Source organism: Ruditapes philippinarum, unplaced genomic scaffold (genome assembly GCF_026571515.1).
Source record: "Ruditapes philippinarum isolate M1 unplaced genomic scaffold, ASM2657151v2 ctg10192_1_1_1_1, whole genome shotgun sequence".
Taxonomy (NCBI): Eukaryota; Metazoa; Mollusca; class Bivalvia; order Venerida; family Veneridae; genus Ruditapes; species Ruditapes philippinarum.
Genome location: NW_026856454.1, coordinates 10,509 through 27,345, shown reverse-complemented (window position 1 = coordinate 27,345; position 16,837 = coordinate 10,509). Strand labels below are relative to the sequence as shown.

The 16,837-nt window shown below is 32.9% G+C and overlaps 2 protein-coding genes across 2 annotated transcripts; both read left to right on the top strand.

The window, feature by feature from the left end:
- Nucleotides 1-271: 271 nt before the first annotated feature.
- On the top strand, nt 272-826 carry LOC132746586 (golgin subfamily A member 6-like protein 6). Its single transcript, XM_060735785.1, has one exon. The coding sequence runs from the start codon at nt 272-274 to the stop codon at nt 824-826; it is 555 nt and encodes a 184-aa protein (XP_060591768.1).
- A 344-nt stretch (nt 827-1,170) lies between these two features.
- On the top strand, nt 1,171-4,399 carry LOC132746584 (uncharacterized). The gene is made up of 5 exons (XM_060735783.1): nt 1,171-2,273; nt 2,619-2,732; nt 2,942-3,019; nt 3,658-3,795; nt 4,001-4,399. The coding sequence occupies exons 1-5, from the start codon at nt 1,329-1,331 to the stop codon at nt 4,175-4,177; spliced, it is 1,452 nt and encodes a 483-aa protein (XP_060591766.1). The 5' UTR covers nt 1,171-1,328; the 3' UTR covers nt 4,178-4,399.
- Nucleotides 4,400-16,837: the final 12,438 nt, after the last annotated feature.

Sequence of the window (16,837 nt, the reverse complement as noted above, 5' to 3'; positions counted from 1 at the left end):
CAATGTATGTCTCATTTTTTCCATTTATAAATATATAATATAAACAACTTGTTAATAGTAACTAAATGAAAACAATTTTTAAAATTGTAGAAACACGATTAGAAATCGATGGTTTAGACATTATTCTTGGCAAGTTGGAAAAAAAGCTTTGTGCTCTGCAAGAACCTGAAAGAGAATTAAGCAATAAATTGACCCAGCGCATCTTATATCTGCAATTAAGAATTGATAGGCTGAAAGATTTGATACTTCTTAGAAGAAAACAGTTTGTAGAATGGTTGGTAGAACAGGAGGGAAAATGTCTAATGCCGAAAGAGTAGCAAGATGGAGGCAGAGGCAAAGAGACAGTCCAAGTAAACATGAAGAGTATAAAAGAAAAGAAAGAGAGAGGTATCAACAAAAGAAGAAAAGAGGAGTTGTGAGGTCAATAAAAGATATGACAAATAGAGAACAGAGAACCAAACGAAAACAGTGGAGGCAAAGTTCGAATGAATATTATAACAGAAAAAAGAAAATACTAGGAGCTATTGAAAACGCACTTACGCCACCAACGTCCCCAGATGCAAGGCAGGAACAAGTAAATTATCAACAACAAGTTGCCAGACAGCTAGGAAGAAAGAAGGTTAGGAAAGATAGGTCTAAAGCGTATAGGGAAATCTTCAGACTGCGTGTGGCTTTAAAAAAAGAAGAAAGGCTAAAGGAAAAGTATAAGAAAAGATGGCAGAGACAGAAGAAAAAGTATTATAAAAATAAAGAAGATGAAGATGAAATAATCAAAGGCCATGACGGAGGGAAAAAGGGCCCTCTTTTACTTTTTTTACCGTTATAGCGGCTTTTTGAAGGAAAAATATAGAATGACTAAGATAAGAAAAGAAGAGAAAAAATTTCAATTTTTTTATTTTGCTACCCGTCTTTTTAAAAAGTACAAATTAGAAAATTTTCGAAACGAAGGGGGTTTTGGGTTTAACTCATCAAATGAATGATAAATCTTCTGCCAGAAAAGTTTTAAAATAAAAGCCAAAAAGGTAAAGCTTAATGTGCAGAATTTTTTCGAGAGGATATAACTCCCCTGTTAAAGTGACAAAAAAAAAAAAAAAAAAACAAAAAAAGGGAAAAAAAAAAACCCAGTCCGGGCTCCTTAATAAATGATATAAACCCCTTAAATAAAAAAGTTTAACTCAGAAATAGGCAAAAGGAATATTTCATATAGTTTGTTTTGTAAACTTCGCCCATTTTGGATTCGGCCACCCACAGCCAAGGACAGAGAAACATGCCTGTGCAAAATTCATGAAAATCTAGCCTTCAAGCTCGTAACGGCATATGCTGAAAACATGTATACCAGTCAAAATGTAGATGATATTGTTAAGACGGTCACGTGTAAAAATTCCCTTGACATTAAAGAATGCATGTATCGTGAATGTAAAAATTGTAAAGAGAGCAAAGTACCAAAAAGCAATGCAATAGACATGGGGAAACAGGTTAAGTGGCGTATGTGGAAAAATAGGCGCATCGAAACAGAAAAAAAGACAATGTTAACACAAGTAATCAGAGAGGTAGAAAGTGGTACACTCGAAACGTTAGATTCCGAAGTAAATAAAGAGGTGGAAAGGGCGGCTAGACATATCTTTAACATCAGACATCAATACAAAGCTATGGCATTTTTGAAAGACAATATGACTGAACAAGAAATTTTTATCCATATGGACTTCAGTGAAAATTACAATTGCAAGTTACAATCAGAAATTCAAAGTATGCATTTTGGTGCGTCTCAAAGGCAAATAAGTATTCATACTGGAATTGCTTACACAAAAGAAAAATTATGGCCATTTGCAACTGTCTCAGATTGTCTTTTACACAGTCCAGCGGGAATATGGGGTCACTTATATCCTATATTTGATTGTTTGAAGCCATCAGAACATGGACAGACAATAATACATTTTCTATCGGATGGCCCAACTACACAATATAGGAATAAGACAAATATGTTCTTGTTTTCCACAAAGATATTTGACTTTGGCTTCCAAAGTGGCACATGGAATTTCCTTGAAGCTGGTCACGGTAAAGGGGCGGCAGATGGAATCGGGGCGGTAGTGAAGCGAACAGGTGATCGTCATGTGCTAGCTGGTCATGATATAAAGTGCGCAGCAGACCTAAAAAATGCCCTTAAAGATTCATCTATTCACGTGTTTGAAGTCACAGAGTCTGATATAATGGCAATAGAAATACCAACGGCAGCAAATATAAAAGCTGTTCCTCAAACAATGAGAATTCATCAGGTATGAATTATTTTTGTAATCTGGATCTCAATTATCAAAACTATCTTTTCAAATAGATATAAATTATATTATAGTTCATTACAAAATAAAACAATACCCACTTAAAGTTTTCAATTTATGATTATCAATTGTCATTAAAATACAAACCATACACGAATAATTCATTAACTTGAAAAAGCCATGGTTTTGTAACAACACATGCTCAAATCTTTTAACATACTTTTATTTGTAATTAAAGTGTTTATGTTGTAATGAAATTGAGCTATATTGTGATAGTAATAAACGATGTAATATATCTGGTTTAATAATAATTTAATAACAGTTTTTTTTTGTTTGTGATTCAAGGTGACGGCGACCAACCCTGGTATTGTGTATGCTAGAGAGCTGTCCTGTTTCTGCAATCGACTTAATGTAAATGGATGCAGCTGTTTTAAGCCAGTTATGACTGTGTTTGACAAGGTAGTATACAATGATAAACGACGAAACTTTTAGAATAGTTATAATTATTACAAGCGGTTTTGTCGTAAAGATGGTGTAGCTAACTTTATTATCAATTTGAATTTGTTTGTAATGCTTCCTGGCTATCGCTGTAAAATAATATAAATTGAAATTTAAGACATATAACAGTATTTATAGAGATTTGTATGTTTGTTACTTTTTTATTCTAGGACAAGATACTAGAAAAGTCTTCATGTGACGATTTAAACTGCATAACGACGAATCAGATTCCTGAAAATACTATAAAGGTAATTAAATATCTTGAATTATATAGTCTTAAGCATCGTATGACAGGTTTCTTGACTTTATGTCATTTGGTATACGGGATAATATATAGTCTGAATGAGATACATATAGGCCTATGTACAAACTGAGGGTTATATCTATCTCAGAGAAATATCTCCCGTATACCTAGACAGCAACGTATATTACGGATTATAATAGCGCTCGTTACTATTGACGGCAATATCCTATAAAATTTCTATATTTATTTTGCAATTATTGACAAAGAAGCGCGGAGACAAGATAGTCATAAAGGAGATCAAGACAACGCCTGCGCTGCGCCATTAAAGTGCAATTTAAAATTCATCATTGTTGTGAACTATTAAAGTCGATAAATATAATATAAAGAACCAAAAGCTGCACACACATAGTAAACCATAAAACAATGTCATTTGCGCGCTTCAAATTTCTAGAAATCAATTTGCATTATCACATTATAATTATTGCATTATTGATAAATTACTTTCTTTCTGACAGCTTTTAATCAGGGGATCACCACACCATCATAATAATAAGTGATAAGTTATATATTAAGATTGATGCCTTTTATTCTGTTGCCCTTGGAAATTCCAGTCATTTTAAGTTATTTGAATTTTTTTTAAAGGAGACATTATCGGGATATCTCACTAAAGTGATAGTTGTAGATGAGGACCTTATAGGGCTTTGGGCTGTGGTAGAGTATGATGGGTTGCCATATCCAGGAGAGATATTAGACGTGGATGAAAATGACGTTGAAGTTAAGGTATATTCTTTATCTAAAGCATATATTATGTTGTTTTCCTTGCATTATCAGATTAAAACTAAAACGACCTTTACAATTGTTGTTTTGTTTATTTTTATTTCGTTTTTCTTGAACTATTGAACGTAATATCCTTCATTAAGATAAAAATTCATATTTTCAAGAGCTATAACGTCTAAATTGATATATTTGGTATTTTATATTTCAGGTTATGCACAAGATTGGTCAAAATCGTTTTTTCTGGCCTCTTATACCGGATATTCTATGGTACGAAAAGAAGAAAGTGGTCACACTTCTTGACGGGCCCCCAGAGAAGGTGACGGGGAGACATTGCCAGGTTCACCCTGACGTTTGGCGAGCGATTGAGGCAGAAATGGACTTGTAAAAATCAAACTGTTCAGATTGCTGCTTTTGATTATGAAATGTTCTTAACTGAAATTAAATAGTTATGACGTGTTAATAAAAATGTGTTATTGTTACATGTATATCATTTCCATAACGAAGCATTCATTACCGTAACACATTTTCACTTCCGTAACACTGCATAAATTTTAATCAGATAGTTTAATTCGGATTATAAACGAGTCAGTTTAACATTTTATGATTACTTGTACAGAGATCTGCCGAGGACGCGATTTTGCGCCATTGGCGCTAAAAAAATGAGAATGGCGCAGGAAAATCGGCAGCAAAGGGCCATGGGCGCATCTAAAATCTGTGCCAGACTTATAAGAAAACAAAACTGTCTGCTGGGTTATTTAGTCATCCAGTCAAAACTGGTACCAACAGCAACATTGTTACCCATGCTCCTGTAATTACGCATATTCTTTTAGTTTTATCCATTCCCCTATAGCTTTTTGTCCATGTTATCTACTTACCGCATTTCTTCTCATAATCCCTTTCCCACACAGATACTCATTTCTACTACCGTAAATTTAATCCAATAAAACAAACAAACAAATTATACAACAACTTAATATTTAAAATGATTATCGGTAACTGAAAAAAAATAGTGTTGCTATTTTAAGAAATGCTGTAAGTTACAGTATAATCTGACAGGTGTTCAACTTGATCAACCCTAAGGTCACTCAAGTTCACGCAAGTTTTGGCTGATGAAGTGTAAAAAAAGATGTATATTTCGTCATCAGAATGTTTGACAGGGTGATTAACCAATCAGAGAAACATTGTGCATGACTTTTTTCATGATCAAAAGGTCTGTCGGCAAATGTCTTTGATGTATGCTGTCTACAAAGAGGCATACAAGGGGCAATAAAATTCGTCAATATACATTGATAAGGGACATTTTTGTGCAAAGTAGGAACAATTAAATGGATAATGCACAATATAAGACATTACAAGTAAGAACCAGCAATTATGTGAATAAATTTTGCATATCAAATTTTTGAGCAGCCATTAAAAAAATATTTTCATTTTTGCCTGCAATTAATATTAGTTAGAAAGTTACCATGTAGGCATAATTTTTAATTATTGGTAAAGTACTGAATTATAAGTGAACCACTTGTCATAAAATATGATTTAAGTTTTATTACCGGGGAAATTCAATTACATGTATCTACAAACTTTTTAACAGTTATTTTGGTCAATGTTTACTTATTTTCCCAAGGCCCATACTTTGGTAAAAATGGCCCATCATTTTCAGACCAAGTGGGCCCAGGGCCCAGTACTTTCAAATTCTTGGCAGATCTCTGCTTGTAATATATTTCATTAGTCTATAGAGATTTATAGGTGCCATGCACCTGCTCAAGACCACTAACAAATGTGTTATTATACATTTTTGTCAAAAAGTAACCAATCTTCAATTTTTCAACTATATTTTCTCACCTACCGAAAAAAAGTATTTTATTCTTTTTCAGACCCGCTTTTTAATATAACTTGCTTCATTTGCAAGCATTTTTGTAGATTTTAATCCATTAATATTTCTTTAAATCTTGGCCAAAATTGCATTACGGTAATGAAGTTTGTATTTGGTCTGGTAATAAAACATGGAGGAATATGACGTAAAGTAGTTTATTTCTCGTTGTTGATTAAAATGACAGCAAGATCAATGTAGATAATCTTTGAAAACTGTAAGTATGACTGTCTTTTTCAATGTTGACTTGATTTGTCAACTTTTATTGTGTTTTCAAAAAAATCTAGAATGACCCATATATATTTCTATGATGTTGTTCTTTTGTATTGTGTTATGCTTTTATGTAAATATCATTATTATGCCAAAGAAAAGAATAAATAATAGGTTTAAATTTTCAATATCTTGTCTTTAATTGCATGAAAAGGTGTGATAAACCACACATTATGACCCGCGATAATTGACGTGCCCATTATACAATAGCTATTGTTCACTATATAAATTAAGTTGCCGAAACCACTACCTGTGTTATTATATAAGATCAGTTCGATGAACTGGTAGTTCGACGAAAAACCACTCCCACCCCAGCTAGCCACTTAAACTTAAATTAAGTTAAAAATATCAGAATATGGCAACTTAACAAACATAATTTTATAAAAAAATTAAAATGCATAAAATTTGTAACTGATAAACTGCTTAAGTTATTTATTCTATTTAAAAAAACTCAGTGTGAGGCAGGTTAAAAATTTTGCTTACCTAATAACTGCCAGACTACTTCCCGCGCTCTACGAGGGTCTCAGCTCTTCAGAACTTTAGAGAATTTTCGTTATGTTTATATATGACAATACTTCTCCAAATTTTCCCGACAGTTAGCTTTGATTTCCTACAGTACCGCATTGTTTCTGCATCAGATCTCCATCGTTATACGGAAAGCTTGTTGGTAAATAAATTTCGCTTTCTCCGAGGTTTATAACAATCCTTCGCAGCAGAAATGTCTGTCGATCAATCTCATTTTAAATCAGTCTCTCTTGATCGTTTATGCTTACTCAGCATATGTTTCTATCAGCAGTCCATCTTTAATCGCTGATTATTACTAAGCTGCCTTTTGCATTGGTCGAAATTATGTCTTATCATTTTTTATTCACAGTCAGATGAAAATTGATGTATTTCTGAACAGATTAATATGTGTTCAGCGATTAGAACAGTAAACTCTAATTGACTGTAATCTGTCAATCATCTGATATTTTTTCATTTAAACCTAATTAATTTCGGGGTTAATCTAATATTGTCATGTGACGTTCAAGAAAAATAACTGCTATTAAAAAGTTCTAAAAATAATACGCTTTCATAGCGGATCGATCCCACCTTTAGAGCAATTTGTTTAACACAGGTATTGATATATAAGAACATAGACAACTCACCTGGCAAGAAAAGATCACCTTATCCCAACTTCCCCTGATTCTTCTTACTGGCCTTAGTATGTGTGTTCGGTAATTTTGTCCAGCTACAAATTATAATGGTAACGATCAAACTCTAAGGGATCGTTTTTATCCTCGTTACAGATAATAGAATTCATGACTAAGTTTATTATATCCTTGTTAGATGAAACCTGCATTTTCGACAGAGGTATAACTTTTTTGGCCTTTTTTAATCCTAGTGGGTCCTTATATTAAGGCATACACTTTACAGGCTTGTTATAGTTTTATGTCGTTAGTTCATTCACCACCTTTGCGCCAGAAGCCTCTAAAAATATCATGGAACTGAATAAAGATGTCATAACTTTGAATAAGGTATTATTTACTAATGACTAAAAGGTTAGGTGTATATACTCACAAGTACAAGAGCAAAGCGATCATTTCTTCAATGTAAAATAGATAGATTGAGATGCGTTCTCAACAAATTGATAATTGAATAATAATATATATCAAAAGTATTCATGTCAATTATATTGTCTGTTTACATAAGTACTCAAATGAGCTGAATTATGGTACTCTTTCCTTACATAGATTATCTTATTGCTCTCAATTTTATTTTGTTTCATGGCAAATTTAGTGAAAAGGCACTCGCGCATCAATATTGTAATCTGTTATCAGTGTCAAGATGTCTGTCGAGCATGTTCTCTTACTTATCATTTGCTCTTAACCTTTAGAACCATGTATCTTTTTCGACGATCATTCTCATAAGCTGAAAGAACAGCATTGGCAATATCCAATCGATTTATTACCAACTAGCTCTTATCACAGCATTAAGAATGTTTGTAAGACTCTAATTTTTAGTAATATCTGGAACTTTTTACCTAGTTTAATATTTATTCTCATCATAGACTGTGTTATCAAAGCCTCTCCATCTTGTCAATTTATCAATTTTTTGTTAGCAGCTATATATAATGGCGATGCTCGCAGAATTGGACACCAATTTTGCATGCTCAGCAGCTATGATCAGACTGAACACAGGATATAATCAGCTACATTCTCATATAGCTAATTACTTCCTGGTCTCCAGTATAGGGTAAAGTAGTTAATTTGACTGCTTCCAAATTCAGGGCAAATAGCAAATTATTGCTTGATCAGAGGCTACAGATTTTCATTTGTATCTATAAGTCTTCTATTAAAAATGTTTAGACATGTTGTTGATAATAATGAAAATTTCATTTTATTAAATACAGAATAATGACATAATATACGAATGGTTTTGTGGTCGAGCAGCATGGCAAACAGATATTGTACTGATTCGCTAGTACTATAGATAAAGTCGATTTATACTGCCAATTCAGTGCTTAGCAGATAAATTCTTTGACTAACGTATCATCTCTAGGGAATACAGATACATTAGAAACTATTTTATTTGTGTTATCAGTTTGTGTTTCCTCATGTTTTAAAAATACTTTGACATGACTTAATCGTATTTAGGTTTTTGTTTGTTTTTTGTTGGTGTTTTTGTTGGTGGTTTTTCTAAACCATCACATTGAGACAGAAAACAGCTTCTCATATTCAGTCAAAGTTACTGTTTCATATTTTCAGTTTAATTATTATTAATTAGACTAGGTTGGCAAGACTAAATAATTCAATATCATAAGAATATAAATGTTGCGATATATAGAGAAATATAAGAATCGTCTAGCAATCACTATTGGTTCGTATTTTATCTCGGATTATGAACTTTAGAAATATGAGAAGGGGATTTATGAATATTATACGAAAACAAAGATGTTGTTGCTGAGTTTTTTATGTGTTTTATGTTAGCTAATGACTGTGTAGGCTGCTCAACATGAATAAACGCTAGCATTTGACTTAGTGAAACAAATGATTGTATCGCGATTAAAAAAGATATATACAATAGTAAAATTAACCCCACAAAATATGTGGTAAATTGTGATTCTGACTAACAACAACATTTTGTGAGTTAAGAGTTATTTACTCATCGATATATATAATGATGCTTTAATTTTATTTATATTTGAACATTTTCAATCCGTTTTAAGAATTAATCCTACGTTATGCTTACATAGATGCTTATTTTAAGAGAAGCTTGGTAATATCAGTTTGATTGTCAAGTGGATTTTATCGCTTCTACTTTACACCTTAGATTAAAAGAAAGTGTAGTTATATATAGCATAGGCCAAAATAAGGTATTTTAGCTCTTTACTATGTTAACAGTTACAGCTTTAAATATATGAATTCATTTAAACCTGCAATTATATATATATGTGATTATGTATCGTAGTTTTGTCAGATAACTGCATACATGTCTCCAAGGATTTCACCAAGGGAGTTGCATTCAACCTATATATATCTTCAGAAATAGGCATATGCCAATCATGGCCCTAATGTAAAGACTCATTTGGTAATTTATGGCAGAATTATGGACATTATAGGTTGCTTTGTTCTTCTGTTCAGCCCTTCACGAATGTCTGTGTAATTTGAAATAATTAATGTATTTCTCAATATCTCGCTCTCATCAATACTTAGTCAGAAGTGGTTTATTAATATATTCGTTATATATTTCATTTTTCTGATTCTACAACTCGCGCATATTATTTAGCTCCACATGTGGGTTCACCAAAGTGAAGGTTATGCTCATGCATTATGTGATCTCTTTTATTCGGTGCCACCACTTGCTGTTCCGCTTCCTGGTAACTTTACTTTAGCAATTATTTTATGCCTCATTGAAACCATATAGAGACCAAATATACATCTCCACTCACACATGTCAAATGTCCACTGGTGGATTCATCTCATTTAAAATAATTGATTCCATCATTCGACAATATTTACTGTTCGCCATTGCATAATAACTTTTTAGGTTACGATGTGAAGAAACTCTAAGAGTAGAAAACTTTTATTAATATTCTTCTTTTTAAAAAACCCCAAGAGCTAGAGCTTAGGATATTTGGATGGAAACACTGTCTAGTGAGAAGTGAATCTACCAAGTTTTGTCACAATATGAGGACCGACTAGTTGCGCACAAAGACTCTGAGCTCCGGCTGCCCAGTAGGCCCCGTTGGTCATTGATCTTCTATATCGCATTATAAGATAAAAAATACTATAAAAATATGCACCGTCTTATTTTAAAGAACGCGAATAGTGTAAGAAGACGTGAACAATTTAGCGAATAGATTATCCACTCTTTACATGAGTGTCTATCTCAAGGCTTTGTTCCAAATAAAAGCCACGGAGTTCAAATTGGCCCCGCCCCGTGGGGTCATTGATTTCCCTATATGGCATTAATAGTAAAAAACTTAAAAAAATCTCCTATTTAAAAATTCAAAAGAGCTAGAGCTAAAGATATTATCATGCAACACTGTTCTACATGGTGTCTACCAATTTGGTTTAATAAAAGCCACTGGGGGTCCAAAATTGGCGCCTGCCCGGGGGATCATCTGATTCTTCCTTATATTTGTATATGCAAAACTTTAAAATCTTCTTTGAAAAACCCAAATAGCTACGAGTTTTAGATATATAAGCACTGAAACATCTTCTAGTGGATGTCTACAAAGTTTGTTCAAATAAAAAGCCCTGGTTCAAAATTCGGCCCACCCTGGGGTCATTGATTTCCTTATATGTGTATAGGGCAAAAACTTCTTTTGAAAAAAACCCAAATAGCCTAGACTTCTAGAGATATTAAGCAAAGAAAATTACTTCTACGTAGTGTCTACAAAAGTTTGTTTCAATAAAGCCTGGGGTCAAAATGGACCCCGCCCCAGTGGTGTCATTTGTTATACTATAGTGTTTGTGTTATAGTAAACTACTGGCTAAAAACCTCTTCGTTTTAATAACCTCTCAAATAGTGCTATGCAGTAGTAGTTTAGCATAGAAACATCTTCTTATAGTGTTTATTACAAGAGTTGTGTATCAATAAAAAGCCCTTGGGTTAAAAATTGGCAACCTAGGCGGGGGGCGGGGGAGGGGACTATAACAGCTGTGAGCGACCTCAGGGCCATCATGGCCCTCTTATTACTTAGCAATCATTGTAGTGACACATAATTTTTCAATGGCACTGATACAGAATGGTGTCAACAGCTTGCAATCTTGTCAGTGTCATACGAAAAGGCTCTGTGTTATGTGCTACTATATGGAGATATCTGCGGAATTTGATGAGAATTAGTTCTAAAGTTTTTAGCAGCAGGTATGTAAACTACATGCTTAGTTTACGCTAATTATATGATTTTGCTTAGTTGTTAATATTGTAGATTGTATTTTTTACACTTGTAATTTTGATTTGTGTTCTCCCTGGAGACATAATAATAATAAAGAATGAGTGTAAAATATTTTGATAAGTTAGATGCTGCCTGAGAACTATGTTATATAGGAAAAATCAAACTTGAGAAAAATTTAAAAAAGATTTTTAAAAAGATTCACAATTCAAGTCATAGTTTACATGTTATGTGTAATTTATGACTGATTTTGCGGTATTTATCACTGTTTTTCTACTGCATGACTTATATACACAGTTTGGACTATATTCTTGGTAATTATGTGTGGAATGTGTGTGCTTAAATATCAAATTCGCTGAGTTAATGATATTACCACCTCTTCTCCCTGTTCATTCACATATTAAAATTATACTAGTAGACTTATTATACATTTTTTTCCTAAGCTTTTATCATGAAAATCCGCATTAATCTGATGAATTACATAGCATCTCATTTGAGTGCTCGTTAGACCTAGTTCATTATTAGATAAAGCATAAATGTAAAAGAAAGTGATCATTCTGAAGTATAATGAAACTCTTAATGTCTTGATTCAAATTAGTTCAGCTCACAGTTTTTTTTCCATTCCATTTAGGTAGACAATGACACAATCTTAAAAAAATGCTGTGTGATAAAAAATATAATAACTTTATTGTGCTCGAATGTTCAATTATTTACTGACGTATGTTTTCTCCAGTTAGGTACAGTTATGGAGATGCTTCAATTGCTTATTATGGTTAATGTTTATTTAATTACTTATAATTATGTACACTTAGATTTAAGATATCTTTAAGTATGTTGATACATCAGTCGTCTTATATATGTACATTACACAATTAATGAAATGAGCTGTTTATAAATCTTTGCTCTAACTCGCTCAAAAGATATTCTTTGTATAATAATTGAAACGAGGTATTTTTGCTATTAAGGATATTCTTACGGACTCTGTGATTTGGTTCTTGCTAACCAATGTCCCTGCCATTAAACTGTGTTAGGAGTACGTTTTCCTGTATTTGGTGCCGCTTAGACGATGTGAACAGAGAATGTTGTAACTTAGCATTGCATGATAATTTTATTTTACATTATGTTGAAAAATAGGACTATTCCTGGTTTAATTAATTTCAATCTATTTGTTAAGAAATGAATATATCTGTTATAAAACATAAACAAGTAGAATCTTCAAAGTTATATTTTTAAAAATTATCTTAGGAAAGTATATCTTTTTTAAATTCCCATCTTAAACAGTATATACTATTTATTAAAGTTTCTTAGAAAGTGCTATAATCTTTTGAATATTAATATTCTTTACAAAGTTAATAAAAGTTTATTATGATAACGCAAAGCAACATTGACAGTTTCTTCACACTGATAGTTGCGAGTTCCCGAATTTATAAATTGCTTCCTCTTTGTTTATAGAATACATAGAATCATGAAGTAGGCCAGAAAGCCTTAAAGGAAAAGCATTGTCTATGAACATTTGAGTGAGAGAAATATCTGTATCTCAGTTTGAGGATTTTTCCAAAATTAAAAACTAAATTAGTTCAGTAAATTATCAAGATTCAATACTATTCTGGATGTGCTTCAAAGAACTAATAATAAGATATGGTCTCTATGATCCAAATTCATAGTAGGTTGTCCCAAAAGAAGACATCAAGGTAATTTCAGGATAAGAGCGATGTCTTGTTTCCTAAACACCGCGTTTTTCATATAAAATGTGTGGTGAACTATTAAGTTTGTTAGCAGTGTGTCATGAGCTGTTTTCACGGTTTACAAATAATTAGTCGTACTCGCATGGTTGGCCTTCCATGCAGTGCGAATATATAATTGCCACTTCAGATCTTCATACGTTATTTGCACATCTATAAGTACAACTGCTGTGATATTCACTCTTTTCAACAATATTTTACTGAAAGAAAAATTGTGGAATATTTGTTGTTTACGATCTGGAGGACGGTCATAATACCGTGCTAATCATTGGTTAAAAATATGCCATGGACCGCCTGGCACAGATCATTAGAGCAAGGTAAATGTTTTAAAACAGAACAGATAGTAATATACCGTTAATTTTCAGGACTGTGCCAGCCAACATACATCGTGACAGATACCTATATCACAATCTTATTCTCTTAACTATATTTAAGGATTGGATCACACTGATACCATAATCAATCTATCATGAGTTAAAATGTTAGCCAGTTGGCCCAGACCAGATAATTGTTTTATTGCTTAAATTTATATCCAGTTAACACAAATCATATTCAAATATTAGATAAAAGCAAAAATGTAAATTCTCTATAGATTAAAGTTAGGAATTATGCAATTCATTTATTACTTATCATTTGCTCGTACGCTATGTTACACACGGAGGACTTTAACGCCGTTGATCTCGGCTGTTCACGATGTCGACAGCAAGATATCTCATAAAGATAAACATTATATATAATATAAGATAATATATGATCTAAAGCTATTAGCTATTCTTATTGAACCGAGTGTATTACGTCATAAGCTCTGTGGGAAGCACTGGAAGGTTGTTTATAAAATCAATGTTTATTCATATATAAAGAGTTTTACCTCTCCAAGTTAGTGTAGGCTGATGTAGTATATTATACCATAATTCTCTCACCAGATCTAGAGAGTGACCTTGATACCAACAACGAATTCAGTGTAATAACTTTTCTTCCTATGTAAGCTGCCTCGATGTAAATATAGATACCATTAGAAAAAGTCACATGTAGGCCCCTTGATCTTCTAATTTTTTGAAATCAAAAGGGATCATTGACATCATACACTAAAGTAGCTGAAAAAGTGACTTTATCAACAGCTGAAACTTATTTTTGAGACATTAAACAATAATCATTTTCATCATCTTCTACAGTGCTTCATATGAAAAAAAATTAATGACAATTTGATTAATATAAAATTGTGCATTTTGATTGATGTAAGACTTGGTTAAGTTTTTGAGTACAACTTCATTTCACAATATTTTAAGGGGATTCCCCTACATTAGAACTTTGTCAGATTAAATATTTCTTGCATATCAGACAGGATTATCTACTGTTCACACCGGTGCTACAAAAAACCTGTCTTACACCCTCCATTTAGGACAAGTTGCCTGCGTTAAATGATGTCATTCCCATGCACCTTTTATGAATGAAATGTGTTCTCGGAATGATGTCATTCTGCTGTTATGGATGAAGATGTAAATTGAAACGCTACTATCAGAAAAAAGTGCTAGATAAAATATAAGTTTTGGTATTTTCTTTTCGAAATATCATTAATTTGTAATATGCAGGAAAAAAACATAATGATGGGTATAGTATATTGAGACCGCCGCCATCGGCAACTCGACTTACAGGTAGGCGTTGCCCAGCATGCGATCACGACAAGCCTGCGCATCTGGGCGTCTGATAGGCATTTATAGCTATGTTCGTCCCTTGGCTCAGGCCACGACGTATAAACAAGTAGAGAAACTAGAATATGACGAAACAAGCCATGGATCACCTTGATCAGACTGCGGGATGCGAGTCGAGTGCTACATAACGTTTTGCTGTTCGCAACCATAAGTTGTTTGTGTCACTGGGCTCATAATAATACTGTTCTCTTTTCAGTGTGGTTTGATTTTGCCCCCCAATAACGGTTTATATATGCAGCGAAAGACCATCTAAGTGAATTAACGAATTAAGGACAGTGTCAGCAGGAACACTGATGGTTCTCTACCACTAAGTTGTAACTGGCCCTTCAAAATATATATTTACACTCTGTAAGTCATTTTTCTTATTTTCCGTATTTTTTATTGTAGATAACATTTATTTGGGGGTCGGGTGCGTTGAAGCGGTTTCTGAGGTGTCTATACTGTCACGGCCGACTACTTACGAATGGTTAAGCAGCTTTGCGATTTAGTCTATTTATGGCTCTTACACGGGCTAGAAATTGCTGTTGGGTTTTTAATCTAACAGATTTTCAATACTATACTTGAGATTCCCTATTCTACATGTGAAGATGATTAGTTTTTTCAGGTTCCTGAGATGCACAGAGGGCTCCGCGAGAATCGTTTGCTTGACAGTAAAATATAAACATGAATGGTAGTGCTGTCAATAAAACCAACAAAGAATTAATAATAATTGATTTTGCTTTGTCACTATTTTTTTTTTTCTGCCTGGCAGACTCCTTTTAATTTGAGACTGTCATTAATTTGCTTCATTTACAAAACTGGATTTATTTCATACTAGGACACATGATATTTCTTTGAAGATAGTTTTCTTCTTAAATGGGGACGAACTTCGGTAAGTATGGACTGCTGCCCATAACATTTTGGTATAGACCTTTGAATATCAATCATTTCAAAATCAGGGAATTTTTCAATACTTTATTAACTCAGGTTAAGTGTTTGTGAGCATTATTATTGTTTTAAAGAAAATATCTCTTAGTTAACCTTTTCTAAACTTACACTATATCAATGTTACAAGTTTCAAAGGTTTAATTATATTATTCAATTTTTGAGTGTTTCAAGATATTTACTCATTTCTGTCATATATGCTTAAATAGTATATGCTGATCAGAAAAGATATAAGTGATGTTGATATAAGCAAAAGAGCTTTTGACAAACTTTAATCCTGATCTATAGTTAAGCAGTCTTGTATTTAATGTATTTATCCATGTTAAGGATTAATAATTAGTGCTTTCTTACTCTAAAATCAGCTATATAAATTATTTGACCTTTTATCTATTTCTATGTATTTATTAGGAGATGTACAGTTTCCCAAGGTCGCTGGAGTCCGTAGCTACTTAGCCATATCTCCTCGAAAGAGACCAGAGGGCACGCGATAGTTGGAATCATAGATTAACTATAGAAAGCTTCAAGCTCAACTCGTAAACTAGCATTATTTGATACACCGTATTGCGCACTTGCCGCTTTTAGCTACTATGGAGGGCAATCCACCAGTCTATATAACTGCATGGTTCTTCTGTATCCAATATTAATATTTCGATGTTTGTTTTTGCAAAATTATGGCCTTATGTTTATTTCTCCATTACACTGTAATATATCATATGTTCATCCTCAGAAAAATACATGCACTACCTATGGTATAGCTGCCAAGGAATTTCTTTCACGTGTGATAGCTCAGTGTTTCATTATTCGTGAACAAGAAACTTGTGTCTTGAGATGATATCATGTCAGATTTGTGATTGATTCTAGTCCTAAACTTTTATCGGGGCACTTCTATATGGTTGTTGTCTGTTCTGCCTACCTTTTCATATGTAATAAATATAGTACGGAGAAACATGTTTGCAACTATATTAGACCTATTTTAGTTTCTCAAGATGGTGGTATATCATCAGACCAAAGAATTATAGAGATAAGCATTGTTACCATCAACGTGCCTTAGGATAGGCATATTATATAGTCTCTCTAGCCCTATTTACTTCAGTTATCAAATTGTAACATTTTAATGACTCTTTGTTTTTCTTCCATGTGTGCAAAGAACAGT

Coding starts and splice junctions, on each gene's coding strand:
- LOC132746586 (XM_060735785.1), top strand. CDS start 272: ATGGTTGGTAGAACAGGAGGGAAAATGTCTAATGCCGAAAGAGTAGCA.
- LOC132746584 (XM_060735783.1), top strand. CDS start 1,329: ATGTATACCAGTCAAAATGTAGATGATATTGTTAAGACGGTCACGTGT. Junction 2,733..2,941: donor TTATGACTGTGTTTGACAAG/GTAGTATACAAT, acceptor TTTTTATTCTAG/GACAAGATACTAGAAAAGTC. Junction 3,796..4,000: donor AAAATGACGTTGAAGTTAAG/GTATATTCTTTA, acceptor TTTATATTTCAG/GTTATGCACAAGATTGGTCA.